The sequence below is a fragment of the Carettochelys insculpta genome, chromosome 17, assembly GCF_033958435.1.
Source record: "Carettochelys insculpta isolate YL-2023 chromosome 17, ASM3395843v1, whole genome shotgun sequence".
In the NCBI taxonomy this organism is placed as follows: Eukaryota; Metazoa; Chordata; order Testudines; family Carettochelyidae; genus Carettochelys; species Carettochelys insculpta.
The window spans coordinates 31035381-31063331 of record NC_134153.1 but is presented as its reverse complement, the minus strand read 5'-3'; the positions used below and the strand labels follow the sequence as shown (position 1 = coordinate 31063331).

General features: G+C 47.1%; 1 protein-coding gene across 1 annotated transcript; it reads right to left on the bottom strand.

The window, feature by feature from the left end:
- Window positions 1-129: 129 nt before the first annotated feature.
- EDEM2 (ER degradation enhancing alpha-mannosidase like protein 2) lies at window positions 130-16062 on the bottom strand. The gene is made up of 11 exons (XM_075011818.1): window positions 15922-16062; window positions 15637-15747; window positions 14380-14419; window positions 13795-13900; window positions 12637-12762; window positions 11452-11663; window positions 10139-10280; window positions 9517-9641; window positions 6844-6988; window positions 4328-4449; window positions 130-3408 (listed from the first exon to the last, which is right to left on the bottom strand). The coding sequence occupies exons 1-11, from the start codon at window positions 16029-16031 to the stop codon at window positions 2908-2910; spliced, it is 1740 nt and encodes a 579-aa protein (XP_074867919.1). The 5' UTR covers window positions 16032-16062; the 3' UTR covers window positions 130-2907.
- Between the last annotated feature and the right edge of the window lie 11889 nt (window positions 16063-27951).

Genomic DNA, 27951 nt, shown 5'->3' with positions numbered 1-27951 from the left:
GTCTGTAAGGTGCCACAGGACCCTTCGTTGCTGCTACAGATCCAGACTAACACGGCTACCCCTCTGATACTTTACTCTTTATGGGTGGCTCTCCTAGGAACACTTTGTACAGTCATCACATAGGTTAGAGAACGCTCAGAGCCACAAAATGCCCACAAGTGGAGAAAGTTTATAGGCATACAGAGAGGATTCCTTTGTGTTTGCAGTGCGAGTCAGAAAGTGCAACCTCACTGAAGGCTTCTAAGAAAGCTCTTTAGGACAGAGACTGCAGCTTCATATGACTCTACACCACCCTGGAGGCTGTGGCATTGATGTAAAAGGAAAATACAGGCTAAAGATAGTAACACAGCAGTTCCCACACTGGGTTAGGACCCCCAATGGAGCTGTGGCACCAGCAGGTGGGTCATGGGACCACAGGGCCAGATCTGGCTTGACAGGTGATGCCACATTATGCTGTGTCCAGACCTGCTCTACACATGCCACACCAGCACACTGCCATTTTGACTTACAGAATAGCACCTTTCTTGCAGTGTGACGTCCCACGTACCATCTGGCCTTGCATGGATGGGGCAGTTTTCCAAAACGCTCCATTCTGTCTTCGTGCCCCTCTTTGAAAAACTGTATGAAGACCTGGGGGCCAGTCAGGTCTATTGTTCCAAATGGAATCTCATTAGTTCTCAAGATGAAAAGTGCTGGGATGATTTTCTGAACTGAGAGATGTGCCTGTGTGAAAGACTATTACTTTTCTGTGTGCCCAAAGGAAGAGGTACCCTCTTGCCTTTGTCACAGATATATTTGGGAATCTGAAGAAATTCAATACAGGTCTGCAAGGAAAAATACACTCCCACCCTTCAGATGAGTGACTCTAAAATCACAGGACTCGAACTGTTTTCTGGAACTTTAATCTATTGAAGACAAACTACAAATTCTTCCTTCAGCATTGCAAGTTCCTCACTGACAACGAAATTGCTCAGTCTAGTGCACAGGTGTTGGGTGAGCATATCAGCCAGCTGGAGGAACAATTTACACCTTTTTCCTGAGCTGGATGTGACAAAATGTGAGCAGGTGTGAAACTCCTTTCAGTACAAGGCTGATTCCAGGGAGTTGCTGGCAGATGAAACTGAACAGCTCATGGAACCTTCCTGTGATAGAAGATCCCTTGCAAGAATCTCTCTGGGAGTTTGGCTCACTGTCGCAAGTGTCCTGCACGATGGTGCCATGGGCAAGCCTGTAGCTGTGTGAAGCTGGTTTCAGTGTCTATGGTTGACATAAAAACTGGAAATTAGATGTGAAATTTCTACCATGCTACCACACTCCAAGAAGCTGCATCACACCATGCAAGTCCAATTGTCACAGAGAGCATTAAACAACGTATTTAGTGTGCAAATTCCTTGGTTGCTGTGGAGTCACTGGAGACAGTGAGTCTCAAAAATGAGACACTGCAGGCAAAAAGTTTGTAAACCCCTCCATTAACCTAATTTAGTTACTGTCTGACATTAAAGGATGTTTGGGGCTTGGTGTACAGAAAGCTGAGCCTTCCTAGCACTATGGCAAAGATGCCAGTAAAAATCATTTGAACCTTTTATTAAAAATAAAGAACAAATAGTTACAACCATGTGGAACGTAAAGTACTAAGCCTTTCTCCCTGAAGCTAGAGAGAGTTTTTAGAAGGAAAACACTCTTGTCCGAGTCTCCTGGCTGCTATCAAAGACAGCAATAACTGTCCTTTTGGGAAAAATACCATTGTTAAAGTCCGATTCCATGTCACCCCAGCTAGTACCTGGATGCAGCTGAAGCAGTTCAGGTGGTGGTGTCAGCCAGGTACCTTTCTGGTCATCTGTTGAGAACATCCCTCAGAACGTTGAAGGACCAGGGTCCCAGGTGGTGGGGGTGGCAACCATGACAGTGAAGTGCCTCCAGTAGTCTCTGGACATCGTCCTGTATCCCCCTCCGACCCCCAAGTGCCTGTAAGGATGCCCTCCTCCCCCCATTTCTTAGCCAATGGGAGCTGTGGGGGATGGTGCTTAACATGCAGGTGCAGCGTGCTGAGACTCCTGCCCCACCACACAGGCTCCTTGTGGGAATAGACCAGCAAGCCAAGTGTCAATCACAACCAAATGGGAGACTCCCCAGGATCGACTGCTGGTGACCTCAGCTGTAAAGGAATGTGTAATGAGGAACTGTATGAAACAAAAGAACACATTTCCTGGCCCTCGACAGACCCTTCCACCTTGGGTTCCCCCTACCGCCAGATGTACAGTTCACTCATCCAACCACCAAGCATGGAACTGAGCTGTTATTTGGAACAAAGGGGAACCTGGAACCGTCGCCAATGTGGGTGCTCTGGATATACAAGCCTGGGCCCCTGTGGCCCCTGGAACCACCAGTAAAACAGAAGGCTAATCCTAGAGCACATCTGCACTTTGCGGGGGAAGAGCAGTTGCTGCTAGTAATTAGCTGCTCATGTTACTTCAGCCAAATAGCTCAACTTATATTCTTACGTTCTTATAACTTCCCTCTTTTCTTAAGCAATGGAGGCCCTGGGGACTCTGCCTCTGGTCGAGGCTTTGATGGCCTCAGAGCATTAACCACAGAGGCAAACGAAACAGCAAACTTCACACAGGCCCAGGCTGCAGGCCTTTCCATCATGGGTTGCAGCCTTCCGAACCGCTGAGTCGCTCTGATGGACCACTTTCAGGTGTATTAACACCAAGCTGTAATCCTGATTCACTCAGTGCTGACAGCAAGAAGGCAATGGACTAACAAGAAGGTGTTTTACAGACCACCGGAAATCCTCTTGTGCACTTCATTCCGCCACTGAAAAATATTCCCCGTGGAATAAAAAGGGCTGCAGTCTGCAAATCCAAGCAGGTTTATTAACTTCAACAAATGGGGCTTGTCATGGAGTCACGTGTTGTCTAGAAAGACCTGTCCGAGAATGGCAAGCCTGGAGGTAAAGGGCTGACTAGGGCAGCTCAGGAGAGGGGGTTGCCTTCTGGTGATCTTCTCTGGGTCTGTTTCCCTTCTGCTGCTTTGCGAGGTGGCATCGGCTGAGGCTGCCTGGCTTTCCCTCCCACTGCGATCTGCTGCTTGCCTGAGTGGGGGCTTTCTGCTTCTCTTCGGAAAGAGAAGCTCTCTCATTAAGTCTTGTACTTCCCATTGCTCTTCCTTCTGCTTCCTACAGCAATGTAGGGCAGCAGGATCTATCGGGTGAGCTTCTGTGTTAAAGACGTATCCACCAGCACCCAGGATGCACTCCCCATGCGGCACGGGTACCACATCAAAGGTTGAGCCATCATTATGAATGAAGTTATCTGGGTCGAACAGAAGATACAAGTATTTCACTGTTTCAGCCAAGAAGAAGGATTCCATACGATTATCCAGTCGGTGATCCCTCAGGTCTTTGATCTGTAAGAGAGCACAGCAAATGGATTGAATCTATCTTGCACCCAGAACCTCAGAGGTCATGAACCTGGGAAACCAGTCAGCTTGGAATTCATCCCTTTGGCTCAGCAATCCAGGGACTTGGCAGCCCATTCCTGAGCCTCATCCAGAAGAGCCATCATTTGGCCTGATGGTGCACTACAGTTAAGATTACTTACTTCTATCAGCTCCTTCTTGGTGGTTTTATCCAGCTCCAATGCCTAGCAGCTACAGCAAGTGAATGCAGACCAGGGCAGACGAGTCCTAAGCTAAGGACTTCCTGTGTGACTTGCCCACCACCTCCCAACCTCTACAACAGCGACTTCTCTGTTTCAGAGTTGGGAGGATCATTCTCAGGGTTTGTGCACTGGTCATTCATTGTGATGGTGTGAGAGCAGCATTGAGCGGCAGGTGTTAGAGAAGCGCAAAGACACCTCTCCTACAGGCTAAGTTGTATCTGATCAGCACAAGCTTGTGTCAGGGCAATGCAGACCTTCACCATTCCGGCAAAGGCTGAGAGGTGCAGAGCCCCACATGTCCTTGGCATGCAGAGGGTACATGCCCTGGCCCTGCTGCCTCTGCAATCCCTCATACCTGCCAAGGTGCTAGGAAGAAGGAAGCCCTGTGTGGAGGGCAGAGGGAGGCTTTTCTGTGCCCTCCTCTGCTCTGGATACCCACACAGTAGGGAGGCACAATATGGCCCTAACTTCCCTTCTGGTCTGGCAGTGGAGTTACACCCTCAAGCATGAGTAGGATTACAGTACTGAGTTTTCCAAGGAACTGTTTGATCTGCCTTTAAAATAAAGGAAATTGATCCCCTACCCCCCACCAAGAGATCAGCCAGCCTCCAATCACCCCCTCCTTAGCAAACGAATAAGGGCACCATTTTTCAGCACACACTTACTGTTGCAAATCCACACTCGACCTTACTGGTTTTCTCTATGGACTCCACAGCATCTCTCCCCAGTTCTAAGAGGGTGGGATCTCGTGTGGCATGGTACAGATACATGGCACTCTCAATCAGCTCTGCAAAACCCAGCAGCAAAGATCTTGTTGAGTTGCAAAGAAGACACTGCTATAATTTACACAGATTCATCGGTACAATTCAAGAGGATCAGATCCTTGGCCCTATACGCTGCCTCTGGTTTACGCTGCAGGCACCCATCCATCCTGAAGACAAGCCAATTCTGAAGTTACACAGTTGAAACTGAGACGACATGTTAACTATGCTTTCCCTGCCTTACATCTAGGGGATGGGAATGAAATTAAAATTTAACTCTCTAAAAAACTAGCTTAGAAAATTGCTAAATTTTTTTAGATGCCAATTCTGCATCAGAAATTCCAGCCCCACTAACAAAACCAAAACCCGAAGTTTGATATTATTTTACAAGTGACTGAAGGATAGCATTTCCCGAAGTTTAGATATGGTGATGGACAACATGGAAGCAGCCATGACATACATCAGGCACGTGTTCTTTTTCTTTCTACTATGCAATACACACAAAGAAAACAATTGTTGTGGAGAATTTTTGGTACAAAAGTCCATTTTACATGCTGCCTGGAGAATGTTGTAATGCTGCTGCAGCTGCAGCTCAGGGAGCTCAAATTAACAAAAACTCCTTTGCAGATCTACATGATTCAGGTGCTCAAGAAATGAAGTAGAACAATGTGTGTTGTAAGAAACAGGGGAAGCGGGGGGGGGGGGGGGGTGGAAAATCAATGACTGTATAACAGAAAAGAACAAAGGAACAAGGGAGGAAAAGTCACTTTCTAGTTTAAAGAGAGGATCTTACATCACAGGATTATTTGTGTTACTCAAATGCAGCGATGTTTATCAAAATCAGAGGACTAGCAAAAGTCTGTTTTACTTTATGCACTTCATTCAGCAAAACTAGACTGATCTGTTTATAGTCAATTTCAGTTTCTAGTTACACTACTACAGAATTGGTGTGTGCAAGTGAACACTCACATTAAAATAACCTTGTACTGACTTAGAATTTAAGAACACAAACCTACATCTGATGCATCTTTTTCAATAGCACAAACCTTGCATTTTGGGCCTAATCCATTTGACAGGAGTCCTTTAAGAAGTGGGACAATGGTTACCTCTTCCTACAGGGGAAGTCAGGTGTCTTGCAGGAAATGCAAATACTAATGGGAGCATCACACTACCCCCATCCCTCCGTTTTGTGAAAACTGGCTTATGAACATGCATAACAAAGATGCGCTACGTAAAATGCATTATGCAACATCAATTTTCAAGTTACAACCTACTGAATGTATATATCTTATTTTTGTGCGCGTATCATTCATGTATGTGAGATTAGAAATAAATGTGAATCTGGTTTTAAATCTAAATGTACCAATGAGGGTCATCAGTGCTACTCTGGAAATTAATGACCCAGTACAGTACTCAAACCAACAACCTGCAAAGGATTTTCTTTTTCCACTAAGCCCAAACTGTAGCTGGTCCTAGCAAGACACGGATTTCAGTACTACATGGCATGGTCACATTTTGAATCTACTCCCCCCACCCCCGCATGGGGTGGGGAGACTGAACAAAGGAACAAAGAGTTCCTGCCCTGGGGGGAGAGTCTATTTAAAGAATAGAAAGCAATCAGATCTTTGTCTTCAACTGGTTTTTGGAAATTCTCTCTCCAGTTTAAGAGAACACACATGAAGAGATCTGGAAACAAAACACATACAGCAAAAGAGTGAAGGCAAAGCTGCTGGGCCCAAGTCAGAAAAAGATCAGCTCTGGCCTGAGATAAAAGAACAGCTGTTTAGATAAATCATTTGCACATAAACACATTTCCTAGTTTATCAGAATTAGCTGGCTACTTTTGTTTATTTTGTCTCCATTTATTTTGCTCTGTTTTCATGTGCAACCACTTAAATCCCACTTCTTTATACTTAATAAAAACACTTATTTATACTGGCCTTGAGAATAAACAATTGTTACCTGGAGGGAAGCAACCAATGTGCAGATCTTCCTTTCACTGATAAAGGGGGCAGACCTCTTTGAGGGCTTTCTCTGTGTAAAAACTTGTACGCAGAGTAAGACAGAATTATTTGGGGGTTGAGTTTTTGGGAGTCCTCACAGAGGTGAGCTGGTTTAGTGTCTGTGCTGCTCTGCAGGGAGGCAGTAACTCCAACTCTGTGCCTGGGCTGTAGAGACTAGAGCTTCTGGCCCAACAGGACAGGATGGCAGGTAGCCCAGCTCAGTGGCGTGATCAGCACACCAGGTGACAACACCAAGGGGACCTCTGTGATCCAGCCCATTTCAGGGAGTGCACTGGGAATGACGTTATTATGGCACTAGCACAGATTATGTAGGCTAGAGGGTATGTAACATTTAACTGCTACACCAGAGTAAAAGCAGGACTCAAGATCAGTAGGTCTGGTACTTGCTCAGTTTACCAGGTCTCAGCGGGTATCCTTCTCGCTTCTCCACTGTATAGCCTTGCGGAATGTTGTAAAACTCAGGCAGCCCACCAAACTGTTTCCAAACTGTGTAATAGTTGAGGATTGTTCGCATGGCACTATTGATGTCTCCTATCAAAGTCTGGGGGAGGCGGGGAGGACAGAGAAAAAAACAAAACAGAAAACCCTGTAGTGAAGCACGATTCACCCGAGAAAGAACTAGACAAGACTTACCAAAAAAATTCTCCCTTACAGTCACTAAATGAGAAGTCAATGGACTTGTTCACAGAGTTTGAACAACTAGCCATATTCAGACAAGGTACCCTAAGAATAGTGGGCACTAAAGAGGAAGCAGGTGACACTTCTCCGTTGGATACTATTGCACATGATCTCTGAAGTTAAGCCAACTTTTCTACTTCCTTCTGACTGATGTGGGTCTCAGAACAGTCATTCTAGAACTTCCCTGACTCATTCCTTTCACTTAGCAGCAGACAGGCTGCTGTTGTACAGTCAATTACAGGACACTACTCGATAAGGATCCTGACAAAAGGAAGAAAGGAGAGCTGCAGAGTACAGACCCTGGACTTTGGAAAAGCAGACTGACTCTCACGGAACTGAGAGGCAGGATCAGGGAGGCTAGTCTGTGGGAGAAGGGGAAAGAAGTCCAGGAGAGCTGGCTGTATTTTAAAGAAGCCTTACTGAAGGTGCAGGAACAAAACAATTCCAGTGTGCAGAAAGAATAACAAATATAGCTTAACAGCAAAATCGTCAGTGAGCTAAAATACAAAAAGGGAGCTGACGTGAAGTGGAAACTTGGGAGAGGTGATTGGGGAGAAGGACAAAAACAGTGTTCAGGTATGCAGGGTTGTAGTTAGGAAGGCCAAAGCTCATTTGGGGTTCAGGCTAGCAAGGATGGGAAGAGTAACAAGAAGGGTTTCTACAGGTATGTTAGCAACAAGGTGGTGGTCAGGGAACTGAATGGGGGAGGTGACCTAGTGGCAGCTGAGGTGGAAAAAAATGAAGTACTCTATGCTTTTTTGCCTGTCTTCACAGACAAAGTCACCTCCCAGACTACTACACTGGGCAGCACAGTGTGGGAAGGAGGGGAGAAGCCTTCATTAGTGAAAGAACAGGTTAAGGGCTATTTAGAAAAAGCTGAACATGCACAAGTCTACAGGGCTAGATCTACTGCATCTGAAGGCGCTGAGAGAGTTAACTGATGCAACTGCAGAGCCACTGGCCATTATCTTTGAAAGCTCTTGGTGACAGACAGATCTCAAATGATTGCAAAAAGGCAACAGGTAGTGCCCATATTCAAAAAAGGAGGATCCAGGGACCTAAAGACCATCAGCCTAATCTTAGTCCCAGCAAAATCATGGATCAGGTTCTCAAGGAATCCATTTTGAAACACTTAGAGGTGAGGAAAGTCATCAGGAGCAGTCAACATGGATTCACCAAGCAGAAGTCATGACTGGCCAACCTGAATGCCTTCTATAAGAAGTCAACTGGCTCTGTGGAAATGGAGGAAGTGGTGGATGTGACATACCTTGACTTTAGCAATTCTTTTGATATGCTCTCCCATATTACTCTTGCTGGCAAGTTAAAGTAGCACAGCCTGGATGAATGGACTAAAAGGTGGATAGAAAGCTGGCTACATTGTTGGATTCAATGAGCGACAGTCAACAACTTGATGTCCAGTTGGCAGCTGGTATCAGAGTACCCCAGGGTCAGTCCTGGGGCTGGTATTGTTCAATACCTTCATTAATGTACCCTCAACAAGTTGGTGGATGACACTAAGATGGGGAGAGGTAGATAGAGTAGAAAGAGAGTGTAGAGACAGGGTCCAGAGAGAGTAGGGATAGGGCCCAGAGTGACTTAAACAACTGGAAGATTGAACCCCATTAGATTTCTTTTAGGCCAAAGTGCAGAGTCCTACCACTAGCATGAAAGAAGCTCACGCACTGTCACAGGCTGGGGACTGACTGGCTAGGCAGCCATTGTAGAAAAGAGGTCCAGGGGGTTACTGTAGATGAGAAGCAGGATATGAGTCAACAGTGAGCCCTTGTTCCCAGGAAGGCTAATGCCTTAACTGGCTGCATTAGTAGAAGCATTGCCACCGTACAAAAGGAAGTGATTATTTCCCTCTGTTTGGCACTGGTGAAGCACTGGAACGGGTTACTTAGGGAAGTCATGGAACCTCCACCTTTAGAGGAGTTTATGGCCAGGCGTGACAAAGCCCTGGCTGGGATGAGTTAGTTGGGGTTTGCTCAACTTTGAGGAGAGGGTGGGACTAGGTGACTCCTGAGGTCTCTTCCAACCATATTCCTCTGTTTCTTCCAGTGAGAATTGCTATCATAAACTCAAAACATGGAAAGTGCTCATGATGAAATGGGGAAGGGGTTTGTTCTCTTTTCTTTGTCCCTCAACTGATAACAACGGTCTTAGGGAAGCAGGTGACAATATGACTTAATATACAGTTCTGTATGAAGCACTGCTGGAATCTAATTCAGCTCTACCAAAGGCTGCGGCAGGTGAAGTCCATCTACACTACACAGGAAAGCCAGGCTTTAACCAGGACAAAATCATCACATGCCCTACTATTGTATTTGTGGTACAGATGGACCCAAGATTGAGAGGAACAAGGCTAGTGTATATTATTTCTCTTTTTACCTGTAAGCCTGGCCAGTAGGCCTCCAGGGACTGAAAGACAGGCATGGACACTGTCCCTTTGTACATCTGAACCCACAGGTACCAGTCATCGAATTTGGTGTAGTTCTTAATGGCTTTGTTATAGTCTAAAAAGAGCAGTGGAGAATAATTTAAACACAATCAAATATGTACATAGTGGCAGAAATGCCCACTTTCCACTGTGATCTAGTCAAATTAACACTAAGAACATTCATTCCTCCCCATGCATTAAGTGTTGTACAGAACACTCACAAATATTACTAGGCATTATTGGTAACAAAAATTATCCCACACGAAATAGTCTAGAAATGAGTTGTGTCAAACTTCTAGCATCTTCTTGCTAAACAAAAGAGTATAACAGACTAAAAGTTGGAAAAAAGAGAAATTTAGCTTCAAAAAATACACGGGCACTAGCCTGGATCTAATGAGATCTGTGGGAAACCAGAATTTCAACTACACTTCTGACAACTTGTCAGCTCTAAGTCTGCACCACGGAGATGCTTATGGTTACATTTCCTGGGGTTTCTCTCTGCACATACAGATACCTGCTCGGAGAGTGCCTCCTAAATGCACGTGCAATCATCCGGGGGAAAAAAGGTCTCACCTAGGAACATTGACATTAGCTCTTCATCATGCAGCAGAATGGCTCCTTTAACAAGATACTCAAAGTAGGAATCTACCCCAGCCCCAATGCCAGCATCCTGGGCTACCCATTTGGCAGTTACGACATCAATGTGGTTACCAACCTGTGGGAGAAGGAAGATTTTAAAGAACAGCCAAGCTCACTGTTAATACCAGATTCCAAAGAGGATCATGTCTTTCTACAGTGGTTTTCAAATAAATAAATGCTAAAACATTTGGCATACTTTCTTAAGACACTTTCAGCAACACACTGCGAGCGTTGCTGTCCTGATTTTATTATGAATTAGCAACATTCAAGTTGAATTAACAGTTTTCTGCATTTCAAAACTATTCTTGGTTTGTTAAGAGGGAGATATAAACAATGCTATGGGAACCATTACTTTGCATCTGTAATTTGCAACATTATTGATTACAATTCCATAAAGTGCAGCTTTATTAGGGATAAAGTTTAACTTAATCTGACCAGAACTCTAGGACTAGAGATTAGTGCAACTGCATTTTCTGAATCTCCAGATGGTTTTAAGATAGGAGACTCTTTAAATACAAGTAAAAAATCCTGTTTGTGGCACTCAAGTTCTATAGTGTAGCATTATGGATTTGGGCCAGACCATAACTATATGTTTAGAGATTTTTATCTGTCACACTGTGGAAAGAGATTTATGTTTTATTTTACTTAAATTTGCAAACTTCCTCACTGAGATCTAGGTACTTGTGGAGATGAACATTTTTAAACTTCAAAAATTTTCATGTTTTGTGTACAAAATGTAGGTGTCAGGGAGAATGCGTGTGTGTTAAATTTGAGGAAATTATGTTCCAACCTTCCCCTCCAAGGCTTAAACCACAAACATGTGAAGTGAGCGGTGTCATTAAAAAAATTTCATTACAGACTAATCTTGGAGTTCCACTGCTAAAGCAGCATTTTAAGGATGCTATGAACCACTAATGATGTAATCATAAGGAAAGCAGCATTATAAAAACTATAAAACTGTGAAAACTACAACATATCTGCCCATATTTGTTCTGGATGCAATAAAAGAACTATAACATATCTGAGGTGTATAACGTCTTTAGCTGATGTTAGACCTGTTCTGGAACAGTACCTATGCACCACCTATTACACGATTACTGGTATTGCACTTATAGCTTGTGGTGTTCCATGAGGTATCAGTCAAAGCTAACACTTGTCCTCTATCCGGGCTTACTTAGTACTACCCCCCACGCACTGTATACAAGAAGGATGGAAACATAACACAAAGAGTATTTCTCCTCACTCACCAATCCAATATCTGAGCGATTTTTCCACAGTGCCTTAAGGGCTTTTCTAGCGACATTCTCAAACACTGGATCACCCGTCAGATGGCTTAACGTGGCAAATTCTACTATGAAAGTACCAATACCAGCAGTACATGTAACCGGAGTCTCTCCAGGATTTACTCCATGCAGCAAGTTCACTGTTCCATATGGCATGCCAGTAGGTGTCTGAAAAGCTGAAACATTGCAATCATGATTCAAGGGAGAATGTTTGGCATCCGTCACCTGACAGCATATAACAGGTTGACTGTTACTGCCTGTGCCTCTCATTCAACCTCATGATTGCCAGCAAGAGGCAAGGACTGGGGTAGCCCCAACAAGCACACAGAAATAAAGGGGTGGTAGCACCTTAGCCCAATATGGGGGGGAAAGAGGAAGGCTAGACAAGAGGTGCTGGACATTAATTGTGGAGACCTATCACTAATTTGAGCGTACAACTGCCTCACTGCAGAAATGATGATCTCTGTGAGGATACAAATATTAAACATCCCCTCGCTCCATTAACAGAACAGTCAAGCACTCTGGATAAGGCACATAACAATAACACTACAGCTCATGGACTGATGTATCTCAGTGGAAGCCCACGATAGGGCAGAGTTGAGTTTGCACATTTCAGCCTCTAAAGATCATCACCTGACAGCCTTAAATGTTCTAATTTTTTTCTGTGTGGAGTCACCTTATACATGGTGGTAGGCACCCCTTGTGACTGACCATGCTATGTTCTGGGTGCTTCCTGCAAGCATTACAAACACATAATTGTGTCATGATAGAATGACACTCACATCTCTTAGGGTACTTTATCTCAGGTGACCCATCAGAGTCCTGCATTCTGCTCCCAACCACCATCCCACAGCTATTTTGGAAGCATCAGAGATTTCTATGGAGATTGGAAAGGATGTAAGAAGGCCTTGGCTCATTCCCCCAGAATTCAGTACCAACATAATACTACGATATCAATGAAGCACTGACCAAAATATGGCTGTTTAATATAACTAATGAGCCCTCCTCCACATGACTTCCAGTGATCCAGGGACTATTTTACATGCTGAAGTGATGCCACTTGAGCTACTACTAGCTAATTAACTCAGCATCTACCAAGCAGAAGAGTGCAAAGAGAAGTCAGATCTACAGCTCTGGAAAGGTTTTTACCTGGCAGGAGTTTACGAGCAGCTTCTTCAGCCATCCTCAGAAGAGGCCCTGAGCATGGCCATCCTGCTTCCACTTCAACACCAGCTTTCTTAGACAGCAAGTGAGCAGACAGGAGACCACCTACCACTGGAACAGCACAAAACAAAGGGCTCACTAGCAAGTGCAGAGTTTTATCCACAAACTACCTCCCCTCCACCCAAATCAGCAGCATTTGGTTGTGTAGTTAGGAACGTGTGGGTGGGATGGGCAAGACAGAGGTCTTATTTGTAGTGCCTAAGAAGGTGCTAACAAAGATGCTTTGCAAAGACTAAAAGTTGGCTTTATCTGTATCCTTGCTTCCTTGTGCTTCTAGTTCTCTTTACGATTGTTCACTTCTTTCACTTCATTGCATTAATAACAGCAAATCTCACCATGCCCGCATAGCTGTCCTACTCTACAGACAATGAAGAACGTCTCGGATTATGACATCAGAATACAGTACAAGTAACTGAAAGGGAAAAGAACGTGTGGGATTTTTTGTATTTTAAATGAGCGTCTGGAATTGCTAAACACAGCAACCCTACATCAAAGGCTGTTAATGTATAAAATAGTTTAGCAGAAACCGTCCCAGGGGGCAGAAACTGGCAGAGCAATGCTGGCCAGGAAAATCAGAGTAAGTATAGCACTCAGCTTTCTTGCCTGAAAACGTTGTTTAGATGGAGGATATGGGAGGGGTAAGACACACAAACAGGGCTGAAGGTCCTCAAGATCTTTCCATGAGGAAGAGGACTTTAAACAGTAGTTTCTTAAATAGATTACTCACTCTCCATTCTAGAACACCATCTGCCTCAAGAGACACGAGAAACTTATTCTTTTAAAATAAGAGCAGATCTGATGTGTAAAGGTATAACTTCAACATGAAAACTCTCCGAATTTCAAAACTAATTTTGAACAAACACACAAACTGTAGCATGTATAGTTTACCTAGGAAGCACTCAAAAGAGGACTGGGAGGTAATACACAGTGAAGAAAGGTTTATTTTTTTTCTGTTTAGTTTGTACAAATTCAATTCAAACGGTTGCTCTGCATTGCACTTCTGTACTATATATAAATTATGACTCCACAAAGACTGACACACAAACAATTTCCAGGTTAACTCTACTCCAGCACTCAGCTCACCTCGGATGTTGGTTTCAAAGACAGATGCATTTACATCAATATCAAAATCCACCCCATCCTGCAGCACATTAACAACTCTCTGGAACTCAGAAATATTTCCCAGAATCTGGAAAAGAAATCAGGGCAAATGGAGGAAGACTCATGCGGCAGTAAATGACAAAGAAGCAATGACAAGGAACACATGACATAACAGCCACTTCACTGTAGGGTTAGGTGCTTTTTTGAATCTTTTTTGCTTGACCCTAGCTGGGAACACAGACTGCTGAGTCATAAAAGTGAGCTTATGGAAAATGAAAAGAAAATTATTCCTAATTGACTTCAAAGCTTTTGCAACATCATTCTGGGTCCTTATGCCATGTTTAGAAGGTGTCAAAGGCAGGCCACTGCAGCACTAAGAGGCAGGTAAATCAGTGCAGGCCTCATTCAGTTAATAAATTATTCTTAAGAGTAAGGAGTACCTGAAAGAAACAGAGGTAACTCTAGGTCTCCAATTCAGGATGTTTAAGAAGCGCAGAGAATAACATTTTATGAAACAAAACAGAGGAAAATTAACAAGAAAAGGTTGTAACTGAGTGAGGTACTTACAAGTAGAGTGTCCAAAGCATCAATCAGCGTGAGAGAAAAACTGAAAGAGAAGAGAAGACAGTGTAATAAAATACCAATGAGATAAACAGCAGCAAGGGTGACAGGCAGAAACAAATATAATGCTTGCTGTTAAATATCCAATCAACTGTCAACTACAAGTCCAGACACTGGGAGGCAAGAATGAGAGACAGCCTGAGGCCCTCTAAACTGTGTGTAGAGAAAATTGGTAATTCTATCCATGTGGCATTTATCTATTTGACACAAGCACGAAAGTACCCTGGTCAATCTGTCAGATCACAACCACTGCCAGTAATGCCATCTACACAAAATTATGACTCCACTGCAGGGTCACGCAACAGGTAGTGACGGAAAAAAATACTTCATTCCAACAGCAATACTTGCAACTTCAGCAGAAAAATACATCCCAATAATATTTTATTGCTGTCATCATTTTATTCTTTCTTATTTACAGAGCTGTTATAGCCATGTTAGTTCCAGGATATTAGACAACCAATAAAAGATATTTCCGTCCCCACCTCCTCTCTCATTTTTTCTTATACAGTGCTTTTTACTGGTAGGGGCCTGTCCTGCATGATATATGGTTTTCCCTTTCTCCAATACAATTCAAGGTAACGCAGTTTGTGACTCCATCTTTACCAAAGGACTTAACACAGTTACAGCCAAGACCATGACAGTCCCTAAAAAGCCAGAAGAGCTAGGGACCAAGATCTTTTAGAGCAGTGGTTGTTAACCCTTTCAGTAACACAGCACACTTCAGTGGAACAAACAATTCCATGGCACACTCACTTTTCCCAACCGAACAGACTGCTCATAAACAGTGCCTCTCCCCACCTGCCCGCTTGAGCTGGGACACAGCATTTAAACCACATCCCATCTCTAACAGGCCACCTCCCTCTCTTCCTCTGCCCTTGCCACAGCAGGAAGCAGGGATGGGCTCCCCCCAGCTTGTTCAGCTGCCTCCCAGCGTGAACCGGGTCCTGTGGGGTCAGAATTTCCCGTCAGGGCAGCTCTGCAAAGAGCCACAGTGGAGAAAAAACTGATGCATCCGGCCCCAGCTGTGACTCAGGGCGCCCTGCTGCTTGAGCCCCAGCCCACGAAGGGTCACCAGTTTCCCCGCAGGGGGCTATGCTGAGCCAGGACAAGGCGAAACTGACAACAATTCACAGCAGGCTTGGACGGTTCTCACAGCGCGCGGGCTGACACCACTGCCACAGGTGGCATGAGCCGCTCCAGTACCTTCCCCAGGTGTCCTGCCCATCGCACGTCAGGGGCCGCAGCTCGTCGTAGGGAAAGGCGTTCTCCAGGTAGTTGTCGTAGGCGTGGTAGAACATGGACCTGACTCGCTCTCTGCAAGACACAGGCCGATCAGAGCGCCGCCACCGCCGCACCGCACGCCGGGAGCGGGGCAGCGCGCCGCCCGGACGGACGTTCCCCCCTCCCGCCTCGGACCGGGCCCGGGGCCGCGCTGCCCGCCTGGGGGAGTCGCTCCCGGCCGGGGAACCGCACTGCCTCGCGCCTCACCGGTAGTGGGCGGTGTCTATCTCGCGGGCCGCCGCCGCTGCCGCCGCCTCCTGGGCGCCCGGCAGGCGCAGGGCCCAGAGGCAGCACAGCAGGTACCAGGAGCGGGCCATCGGAGGCGGCACTGGGACACACTTCCGGGTACCGCCGCTCTCACGGGATGGCCACGCCCCTTCCACGCTCGCCTCTGTCCCCCTAATTGGTGGCCTTTGCGGTAGACCTTCAGCGCACGCGCACAAGGCACTTCCGGCTTCCGTAGCGCACCCTCCTCAGTCTCTGCACACAGGAGCCATCGTGTCTCGGAACGAGGTTAGGTTCCCCTTCCGGGGCACGGGCTCAGCTCGTGCCCTCGGTGTCCCTTCCGGGGCTTGGTTTCCGTAGCAACGGCATCCCCGTCAACGCGGCGGCCCCGCCTCGCCCCGCTGCTGAGACCCGACGTCCCTCTTCTGCCAGCCCCAGTCGGGATAGCGTCAGCGGTGCTACTGAGCATGCGCCCTACAAGCCAGGCCGCTCTTCCCCTGGCTCCGGGGCCGCCGCCGCGGCAGGGAGGGCGCATGGCGAGGGGCAGGAGCCGCGCGTTGGGCGCACGTGCTTCCCGAGAACGGCGGCGTGGGGATCGCTGCGCTCTGGCGGGTCCCAGCAGCGAGCCGAGCGGAGCCCTTCGGGCTGTGCAGCCAGTGCCCTGCCCAGTGCCCCGGCAGCAGCGAGGAGGAGCGCTCAGCCCGGGAGCGCTGCGCAGCCTTTCGCCCATTCCCGGCCCTGGCGAGCGCAAGCTAGGACAGGCGTGGGCACAGTACAGCCCGCGGGCCACATCTGGCCCACTGAGGCCCTCATGAAGGTTCCCTGCCACGCAAAGCATCGGGCTGCTGAGGCCGCGTTGCTTCTCTGTGCTGCATGGCCTCTTGCTGGGGCCGCGGCTCCCGAGCTTTTTGGCCTCACGCCCCCCTTTTGATGCTGGAGAAACCCTCATGCCCCCCACCTCTTCTTTACGTCATCCACCCCCCTTTTAACAAAAAAACCCAATTCATAAGTTAAAATAAACACAAAATTAATATAAAAAGGCCCAAAAATTTAATCAAAATATAATTTAATATCAGAAACAGCAGAAACAAAATAAATTTAATGTGAAGGATGCTGCTGCATTTTTTCACACGTTGGGAAATCCTAGGTTTGAAAGATGAAAGTGTGCAACGTAAATCATTTTCGATATCCAGTCGTTTTCTTTGTTTTGTTTTTAAGGTTACTAGTCTTGAAAAGGTTTTTTTCCACAGAGTCATGTTGACAAAAATGGATGAATAAGACACAGTGCTTTTTTTCCAACTTTCGAGTACATTGGGAAATACTTTATCCAAAATTCTTCCAAGTTTGAGTTTTCAAAATTATCTTTTGCACTTGCGTCATATTTTATTTCGAGTGCTTCTTGCAATACTTGTGGCATTGTATTGACATCAACATTGAATGGGTTGTGTACTAATTTACGAAGAGGGTTGCCAGAAAAGTCTGGAAAATAGTGGATGAATTTGTCAGCAAGGCAGTCCAGACAAAAGACATTTTTGTTCTTCACATCCGTTCTTGGAAGCCTTCATTTTCAGCGATTGATGAAAATGTTGGAAAAGACAAAAGGTTAGGTGTCTGAGCTTGTGTTCGATGTTTCCAAAGCTGGAGTTTTTCCATAAACACTTTAATCTCATCGTGGTGCATCATCACATTTGCAGTGTTGTTTCCTTGCAGCTTCAAATTGAGGTTGTTCAAAGATTCAAAAAAAAAAAACTATGAAGTGTGCCAGTGAAAGTTGAAACATTTGGTCTATAAATGGATGATATGACTCTTCTCTCTTCTGTTGTTTGAGGAAAATTTCCACTTTGTCTTTCAGTTCAAATAATCTAGAAAGCATGTCACCTTTGGAAAGCCATTGTACCTGTGTGTGAAGTAAAAGAGTTTTATGATCTGCTCCCAAATTCATTCAAAGAGCAGCAAAAAGTCTTGTATCGAAAGCACTGTTCTTCACAAAATTGACAACTTTGATGGCCAAATTTAAACAGTCACATAGGTCACCTTGAAGGGTGTTAGCAGCCAATGCTTGTCTGTGTATGACACAGAGAGTTGTGTTTATGGCTGGATTTTTTTCTTTCACTAATGTCACAAATACGGAGCAAGAGCCCAGCATCAGTAGAGCACCGTCTGTGTATACACCAATCAGTTTTCCCTATGAAAGTCTATTTTCTTCAGAAAAATCAGAAATCGTTGTCATAACATCAGACACGTTTGATGTGGTTGTCAATTCCTTTGAAAAAAGAAGTTTTTTTCACAGTTCCATTGTTAATGAATTGCACGTAGACAAGGAACTGACAGCATTGTGCTACATCTGTGGTATTGTCACACTGAATTGCGAGAAAAGGAGAAGCCAACACTGCCTCCACAACTCGAAGTTTGAGATGATCTGGCAGATTATCGATGCAACGTTTCACAGAATTGTCAGAAAGCAAAATTTCCAATAGTTTTGTCTTGCTTTCGACTCCAAGCACAATATCAGCTGCTTTTAACAAGCAAGGCTTCACAAGAGTTTCTCCGATTACGTGCGCTTTCTTGGCTTTAGCGATGAGCAATGACAGTTCATAAGATGCTTGTACTGCTTTGGCTGATGCTTGATGGAAAGCTCCAGAAGTGTCCAGCTTCATGAATTTCAAATTTTGAAGTTCAGCAACAATCTTTTGGTTTGTCTGTCAAAGCACTGTGGTTTGTCAATTGTTGCCCAAGACAACTAGGTCTCAAGGCATCACTGCTGAGAACTGTGTGGCATACTATGCATTGAGGGTGATCGATCCCAATTTTTGCTATGACAGTGAAGCCATACTTGCTGTAGTCTTGATCGTATTTCCTTTTCTTAATTGCCGCCATAATATAATAAAAAAATCTATACAAATAATTTTCCTGATTAGAATAAATTTAATGGATTCAAGTTACTTTGATAAGTTATAACGTTTATTTACTTTTATTATGTATGGACGCATGCTGCTTTATACATAACTCCACCACTAGTAACCACACAAGACTGGCTACCTACTCGCGTGATAGAATAGTCCCAAACACTCCCGCAAGCGTGCTAGAAAGTTTGAAAAAGTTCCATTGCCTTCTACACCTTCCTCGGCCTCCCAGCACACTGAACCAGTACCCCTACACGTCAAAAGGCAAAACAAAAAATTAACATTTTGTGGTATGAAATTTGAAGTTTAAAAACTTTTAAAGGCAGTGGTCTCCAATATTTTTACACCCAAGATCACTTTTTAAATGTCAGGGCAAGCCCCAAGGTCCCACCCACTGCCCTCTCTGTTCCCCTATGGTTTGCCACATGACCCACCACCCCCTGCAGCCAGGCACCCTACTCCCCCAGCTCCCAGTCAGACACACTGCTTCCCAACCCCACAAACTGCCAGTGACTCAATGGAGCTGTGCTCCCTAGAGCTGCATGCCAACCACAGGAGCCTTAGTGCCCCACCAGCCCTGGGACCCCTTACCTCCTGCCAGGCCTTGACCCCTTCTGGGCCCCAGCCATGGGCTGCAAAGGCTGGTTCCAGCCGCATGCTGGATATGGCCTTGGCCACATGGGCTCCAGCTCTGCCTCAGTTTGGCTGCTGGCATGGCCCCAGAGCGGCAGGCGCAGCAGATCAGACACTGTGCCGGCCTCAGTCTGGAGGCCAATTGTGGACCGGCAAGGCTAACAGCACAGCCCCCACCTTGTGGGTGCCTGACGCGGGCCCAACTGGCCAGCCACCTGACCCCCTGCCAGCCACTAGAGCTGCCTGCCCGCCCACCCGCCCAAGCTGCCTGAGCCCCAGGCCAGCTGCCCAGGCCACCCACATGAGCAGCCAGGGACTCACACTGCTGGGGCCCTCAGTCCAAGCCCTGCGAGCCTCTGGCCTGAGCTGCCCAAGCCCTGGCCAGCCATCCAAGCCCCACCAGCCATGGCCCAGCTGCCTGTCCAAGATGCTCACTGCTAGGGCCAGACACCCAAGCCGCATGAGCCTCCAGCCTGAGTTGCTAGCTCACTGGTCCAAGCCACTGGAACTGTGGGCTTCCCGCCCAAGCCACCAGAGCCCCGCCAGCCACAGGCCCACTGACGGAGCCCAGCCAGCCACGGGCCTGCTGGCCCAAGCCGTGGGCCTGCAACCCGAACCACTGGAGCCCCACGAGCCGCAGGCCAGCTGCTGGAGCCCCGGCCAGCCACCCAAGCCCCAGCCAGCTGTGTGTCTGCTGCCCCCAGCCATGGGCCCACTGCCCTGAGCTGTTGGAACCCCGGCCAGCCACTTGAGCCCTGTCCGCTGCGGGCCCACCGCCCAAGCCACAGGAGCCCCACGAGCCACAGGCCAGCTGCTGGAGCCCTGGCCAGCCACCCAAGCCCCACCAGCTGTGTGTCTGCTGCTCCCAGCCATGGGCCCACTGCCCTGAGCTGCTGGAGTCCCGTGAGCCACAGGCCAGGTGCCCAGAGCCGCAGGCCTGCAACCTGAGCTGCTGGAGCCCCACGGGCCAGCTGCCAGAACCTTGGTCAGCTGCCCAAGACCCAGCCAGCTGCGGGCCTGCTACCCTGAGCCCCGGCTGCTGACCAGGCACCTGAGCCGCCAGCCCACTGCCCTGAATTACTGGAGTCCTGTGAGCTGCTGGTCAGCTGCTGGAACCCAGGCCAGCCTCCGGAGCCAAGGGCTAGTTGCCCACCAGAGCCAAGGGCCGCCCACTGCTGGGGCAAGCCATCCAAGCCCTGGGCCGCCAGAGCCCTGTGAGCCCCAGGCCAGCTTCCGGAGCCAGAGTCCCCCTGCCACAAGCCGCCCGCCAGCCATAGCCATCCCATGAGCCATGGTCCAGCTGCCTGAGCCCCTCCCCTTCCCTTTCCCCAACCAGACACCGCCAGCCCCCCCTTATCCCATTCCCCCATCCCACACTCACTCACCTTTGCAGGAGGGCAATATGTGTGTGGGTCTTTGCAGCCGTGTCCTTGTTATAGCGGCTGCAGGGTCGCCCACGTAAAACGGCAGGGGCTGCTCACAGTGCCCCTGCGCGCTGAAGAAAGGATTCAGTTGGTAGTTAGCCAGTTAAGTCCGTTGCTGTGAGCAGGCTCTTTCTTGGGGTGGGGGAATGAAGGAGGGAGCTGAGTCACCTCGCGCCTCCCCCTAGAAGTTCTTCACACCCCGCAGTTTGGGAACCCATGTGCTAGGGACGTACAGGGAGTCTTTGCATGCTGCCCTTGCCCACAGCACAACCTCACAGCTCCCATTGGCCAGAAAGTGGCCAATGGGAGCTTCCTGAGCTGTGCCCTGGGGCAAGTGTGCAGAGAGACCTTGTGGCCCCAGCAGCCAACCTCTTTGAGTGGCCTGGGGCTGTGGCAGGCAGGCAGGGAGCCTGCCTGAGGGTCCCGCCAGGCTGCTGACCAGAAGCAGCTAAGACAAGCACCTTGTGGACAGAGCCTGCATCTGGCACTCCACTTCTTGCACCCCAGCTCCATGTCCCAGGTCCCACACCCAAATTCCACCTCAAACCCCACACCCTCTCCTGCCCCTCAGTTCCCTACCTCTTTGCCACCCAACCTGTCCCCCAGACCCCACACCCCCACCACAGAAAAGTGTGGCCCTTCATCACTTACTGAAATCATGTGGTCCCCTATCAAAACTTATTGCCCACCCCTGTGCTAGGGACACCATCCGTGCTCATCCGTTTCATTCTTATCGGAATCCTCTTATAGTTTGGGCCTTTCCACGATCCACGAGTTGGGCAGGCAGGGGATGGGGGTTGCTGACTTGGCGCCATGCGCTCCAGCAGCAGGGAGAGCCTCCTGCCAGTGGTTTCCTGCACTGTTGTTCCCCCAGCCAGGGAGAAGGGGAGCAGGAACATGTGGAACTGCTTCCTTCTCCCACGAGCTGGATCCAAGCCGTGAGGCTCAGGGCTCCACCCACTCAGTGTGAAGCTAGTGCTGGTGCACCAACCACACTGGGCAAGGGAGGGGGATGCTGGAGCACCAGCGTGGGCTCTCCTCTGCAAGATGAAGGGGAAGCCTGCAGCCTGCAGCCCACCTGCACGGTGATTGCAGACCACTAGCACTTTGCCAGCCATTGATCTACATAGTTATCCTGGAAGTGAGTGGGCAGGCCCACAGTGAAGGAGTGTGGGCGGGCATGTGGGCAGGAAGTGATGGGAGGAAGGTGAAGGCATCGGGTGATCTAGATGCTGGCTGTACTCTGTGGAAACCAAACATATCCAGCAATTGGCTCTCAGCAGAGGGAAGAGAATGGCCAGCCTGAAAGCCAGCCATGTGTATCTATTGCACCTCATGTCATTGCCAGCTGGCACTTGCTAGCATGAAAGGTACTTTTAACTCTCAGTCTTTAAGATGATACATTTTTTCACACTCCCTGTGCGCAGTGCCCACCACACTGGGGAAAAGGGGTGATGGCTAATTTTGGTGTAGTCTTTTGCAAAATAGCGTTCTTTTAAAGAAAGTGGAAGGTTCCCAGACTGGTAAGTACCATGCTGGTGGGTTGGTGTCTTGGCTGGGTATAGGACCACTAGGTGTCCCTACAGGTTTGTGTACAAACAAAAAGTCACTGAATAATTTCCACAGACCCTTCTTTCACTGCGGTTGTAATTTAGATTTCTATGGCCATTTATCATAAAGCTGTCTGCTCTCTTATTCCATGGCTCAAGGCTGCTAGATTATGTCTCACTACGCTCCTGGAGAATCAAGGTATTGGAGTTGATGTCACTAAAAGCTGTCACAGCACATTATTGGACCACATTTTATTAAAGTTCATTTTCCAGACTTGAATTTAACAGTTTTCTAGACCACTGTCATTTACCATACAGTGGAACAGTAATTTCTCTATCAAAGTCAGTTATTGAATTCTGAAAGTTGACTGAAGTATTTTTTGAAACAGATAGAGTATGTGACTTGAAAGAAAAACAGGAGGAGAAGATAGCTAGCGCAGTAAAATGCTGAAGTATCTTTCACACAGCTCGATGCTGGAATCTGGGACACAGGACAGCAAGAGTGAGAGCACAAATAATGGGATATGAAAAAAGCAGATTCCGCGGGTGAAATGACACAACTCCCAATCAGAGCATGTTAATTACACATTGCACCCCTTTGGGCACCTACAAAATATGGTGGAAAAAATCTCATTCCTCCTTTGAGGAGTAAAGGGACTTGGAAGTGCCCTGGGTGCTTCGAAGTACCGGCGGCAGAGCTGTGGCTACACCTGAACCGGCACTTTGAAGTTTAAAACTTCAGAGTTGTTGAGGGGGGTGCGTGTGGAAATTTGCTTAATGACGTGCTGCATGTGCACCGCAGCACTGCATTAATAATGTCCCGACACCCTACTTACCATCCTCCCTTCGAAGTAAGGAGCTAGTGTAGACACAGCCGGTCTTAACAGCCCCTGTTTTGAAATAGGCACTATTCCTGGTAGAAGGAGGTTTACCAATTTCAGAACAAGCCAACCACTATTTCCAAAATTGTTCTGAAATAGTGGTTGTGTTGTGTAGTTCAAAATAACTTTGCTGTTAGACTTACCCTAACATGTCATACAGACAGTGACTTGTTTATTTTGCTGTATACAATGAAATGTAACTACAATACATATAACTTGGCTGATTTATAATTTTATGTAAAATGACAAAATAAGCAAATGTTTAGTCACAGCACAGTATTAAACAAATGAAAGTGTATGTCTGATTTTGTAAGTAAGTAGTTTTAAACTGACGTGAAAATGGGGGTACCCAAGACAAATCAGACTCTTGAAAGGATACAGGAGAGGGAAAAGGCTGACAGCCACTGCCCTACAGGGTTAGGCACACCCTAGAACATTGGAGAAGCAGATGGACCTGTATTGTGTGGGCGGAAGTGAAATAGCACTGGGACAACACATCATTGCTAAACTCATGGCAGGTCTCATCCCCCTGACTGCTTTGCCATTTAATCATGTTAGACATGGGGGAACCAAACTGCCGCTTTACCCAACATCCCATGGAAACAAGGAGTTTTCTGTAGTGCCATGCCCCTTATCACATGGGGTTTGGTTGCATTGCTATGAAGATGCCTGGCTCTGCATAGCTTGTGCTTCCAGAGCACTTTAGAGAAACTGAAATTGCATAATATTTGCCATTAGGACATATGAGCCGTGTCTACACGTGCACGCTACTTCGAAGTAGCAGCACTAACTTCGAAATAGCGCCCGTCACGGCTACACATGTTGGGCGCTATTTCGATGTTAACATCGACGTTAGGCGGCGAGACGTCGAAGCCGCTAACCCCATGAGGGGATGGGAATAGCGCCCTACTTCGACGTTCAACGTCGAAGTAGGGATCGTGTAGTTGTTGTGCGTCCCACAACTTTGAAATTGCGGGGTCCGCCATGGCAGCCATCAGCTGAGGGGTTGAGAGACGCTCTCTCTCCAGCCCCTGCGGGGCTCTATGGTCACCATGTGCAGCAGCCCTTAGCCCAGGGCTTCTGGCTGCTGCTGCTGCAGCTGGGGATCCATGCTGCATGCACAGGGTCTGCAACCAGTTGTCGGCTCTGTGGATCTTGTGTTGTTTAGTGCAACTGTGTCTGGGAGGGGCCCTTTAAGGGAGCGGCTTGCTGTTGAGTCCGCCCTGTGACCCTGTCTGCAGCTGTGCCTGGCACCCTTATTTCGATGTGTGCTACTTTGGCATGTAGACATTCCCTTGCAGCGCCTATTTCGATGTGGTGATGCGCAACGTCAATGTTGAACGTCGACGTTGCCAGCCCTGGAGGACGTGTAGACGTTATTCATCGAAATAGCCTATTTCGATGTCGCTACATTGAAATAAGCTACTTCGATGTAGGCTTCACGTGTAGACGTAGCCATGGTGAACACCAGGTAGTAGCCCAACTAGTAGCTTAATGTTAATAAACACAAATGTGCCCTGTTTAAACTGAAATACAGGGGAGAGAGGGAACCTGTTGGTTTGGCTATGGTGGAGTAACTCATCTATTCCTCTAGATCATACTTGTTACATACATCTGACTCCAGTGGATGCAGAAAGGAATGTTAAGAGCTGGGCTTTCAAATGGACATCATCCATTACTAAAATATTTAGGCCACATCAGGCTTAAGTGCTTCTTTAGCTATCTCACTATACAGCTCAGGAATTCAATCTCTCTCAAAAGAGCACTGGTGAAGTAATAGGAAGTTTCATTTGGCTGCAGAGGAGGGCATTCTCTAATTATTATGAGCGCGTTTAATGCTTTGGTTTATGAAATCCCTAAGCTGATGACTTGTTTACTACATCCTTTTACCATGAGTAGTTTTGTTGCCCTGCTTGCAGATCTGAAGCCTATTAAGATGGAAACTATGTAAATCAGGATCCCCCCATTAATATCTATAATTCATGCTGGAATGCAGGAGCTTGCTTATGACAAGAAGGAACCATAAACTGGAATTTTATGAACACTAAAAATTGTTTCAAAGGTGGTTCTCTTGGAATAATTTTTACTTGCAGGCTTACATCAATTCTTAATTTTAGTAGCATCCATGGCAGGATAGAAACGATGATTGATTTTTCTCCAAGTATTGCGGGCTGCCGCAGTTGAGATTTCACTATAAAAGACTAGACATTTCAATTGCTGTTCACACATGCAAAATTGATTTTATTTGCGAAGCCCAAGACTAAACTAATGAAGGAAAAAAAAAAAAAGAAGCACAGCGAAATGGTCTGTCTGACTGTACAAAAATACAGGGGGTCCCTGTTTTCTTTTCTTCTTTTGGGTGCTGTGAACCTGTCACCCTGCAGCTTAAAAAGAAAGAAGTATGAACACAGCTCCTCAGTTATGAATGACAGGACATCCTACCGCTGTGCTATAAAATCAGGTTGTCCGCTTGAGGGGGAAGGGGGACATTGTATATTCTTCGAGAGGACAGAAACAGATAGAAAGTATGTATGGGGAGCAGAGGTAGCTGTTTCAGCAATATCCCAGATTGGCATAAACAAACACACTCCATAGACTTCAGCTGTGCCTCCTCAAATCTCCTTTTGCTTTTTAATAAACATTGATGTTCAGAGATTGTCCACAGACAATACCCGGAGGAGGAAAAAAAAAAGGTTTTTCCCTCTATATTATAATACTGTAGTGAGGATTACAAAGAGCACTTTACAAATTGCAGGGTACAGTGTAATTGGTCATGGAGAGACTGTTTATGTGCATCTCCCAAACATTTATGGATCAGTACAGAATATGAATATTTTATGCAAGTCCAGTTTAGTGCTTTGGTTTTGGCAGGTGAGCTAGAAATATGGACGAGAGTTAATTGTCTTTTTAGAATGGGCGCTTCTGGTACTCGTGTTGTATAACTTCTGTAAAGCCCAGTGCTGCTACACATCTATGGATGGGGGTTTGGTTTTCCTTAGCCAAGTACTAGAGTTTTCTCAAAAGGATTATGATTTTAGTCATCTTTATCCGAGAAGACTTGGAGGACCCCAGACTCTATGGTGATGGGCACTATATGAGTACCTAAGTAGATCAACATGAAGCTAGGCTCCATGTTCATTGCACAGTATGTCTATAGTTGTCCAGGAGAGGTCCCAGACCCATGAGCCTCAGGCCCAATCCTGAAGGTGTATTGAGTCCCCTTTGAAGGCTACAGAGCATCTGTAGCCCCCCAGTGGCTCCAGCAGTGTTAGCACTTTGAAGGATTCGCCTTTGGCTGGATTGTACCTAGATGAAGTAGATGAGGTTTAGGATGTTCAGTCTCTCTATCCTAGCTGTGTGCTCCAGCTAGTGCAAAACTCGAGACTGGGCCCTAATCTGTTAGCCAACAGCTTGTTACAACTTGGCAAAAGGGCAGTTTAAGTTGCCTCCCCTCCAGGGCGGCAGGCTTTGGGTTGTAGCGCATGTTAGGGACCTCACTTCTGAGCTACAGTAGGGAATTCAGTGTTGAGAGCTGGAGGTTCCATCGGTGAAGGGTCCTCCCAGTCCACTGGAGGGCCAGATGTCCCTTTCACTATCGTGCACGTGTGAGGGAGGGTTGGTTTGTATTGGATGTGGGGAGCAGTCTGTAGCGTCTAGGTTGCAAGGTCACACTGCTGGCCTGCATGGGTTATTCCAGTTCTCCGGAAACTCATCTAGATTTCTGTTTGCTTTTTGGCCCTGTACGTTATTTGCCTCTCCCGGCTGTAAACTGAATCCCAAATGTGAGTGACAGCAAGCTGCCCACTGTTCCATCTGAGTCTGCAGACGGCCTGAAACAATGGTCCATGTGTAGGTGATTCATGTGGGAACAGAAGGACATTCACTTAGATCTCCCACCTGGTGTTTTTAATTAAAATTTTCCACTTTCCCAGGACAGGAAAACCACCTCCTGTCCAGCTCTGCTAGTTTGCTGGGCTTCATTTAAGAAGTGTGCTCCTTGTAGGCAGGAGGAACTCAACAATTGGTATAGTGGGGCTCTTGGGAGCTGTTGAACCAAACTAACTCCTGGTAGGGGGTGCTGCTGCAACCCCAGCACCTGCATGTGCAGGGGAGACACACCTTCTCCCACCCAATGTCTTTGGACCAGGGATGCTGTGGGGGTTCTTTTAGTGGATGGAAGTCTTGGACCCCATAGAATGTGCTACCTTCGAGCAATGCTCTGCACGGGAGAGCTAGGGAAGAGGAGTTGCCATGAGGAGTGACCTCCTACCCCATTGAAATCAACATGAGTTTTTGTCCCTAGCTTCAATGGAGCCACAACTGGATCCTAGATGTTTAAAGCCTTTGCATATGTCAACATGACCTTTCGTGACCACTTGGAATCACAGTGCGGTGGCCTGAGGTTACTGTGAAAATGGAACAGGAATGTTGGGATTATTTCTCCCTTGGCTGCCCCAGCTCACCCTTTGGATACAGAGAGCTGTGAGCTGGTAGGCTGGGACCATGTAAAATGAATTCATTGGGACTTGTCACAGAACAAGAATTTCCTTCTGTTAGTGAATGGTCGGAACAAAGGCTGGTTTCAAAGCAGGAGACAAACACTGTGCAGCAATGTGGTGTT

What these genes read in the sequence shown, in the direction of transcription:
- EDEM2 (XM_075011818.1), bottom strand. Translation starts at nt 16,031, where the DNA reads ATGGCCCGCTCCTGGTACCTGCTGTGCTGCCTCTGGGCCCTGCGCCTG. An exon ending in ATGCTTTGGACACTCTACTT is followed by an intron (nt 13,901 to 14,379) that starts GTAAGTACCTCA and finishes TTTCTTTTCCAG; the next exon opens with ATTCTGGGAAATATTTCTGA. An exon ending in TGCTCGTAAACTCCTGCCAG is followed by an intron (nt 11,664 to 12,636) that starts GTAAAAACCTTT and finishes GCAATGTTTCAG; the next exon opens with CTTTTCAGACACCTACTGGC.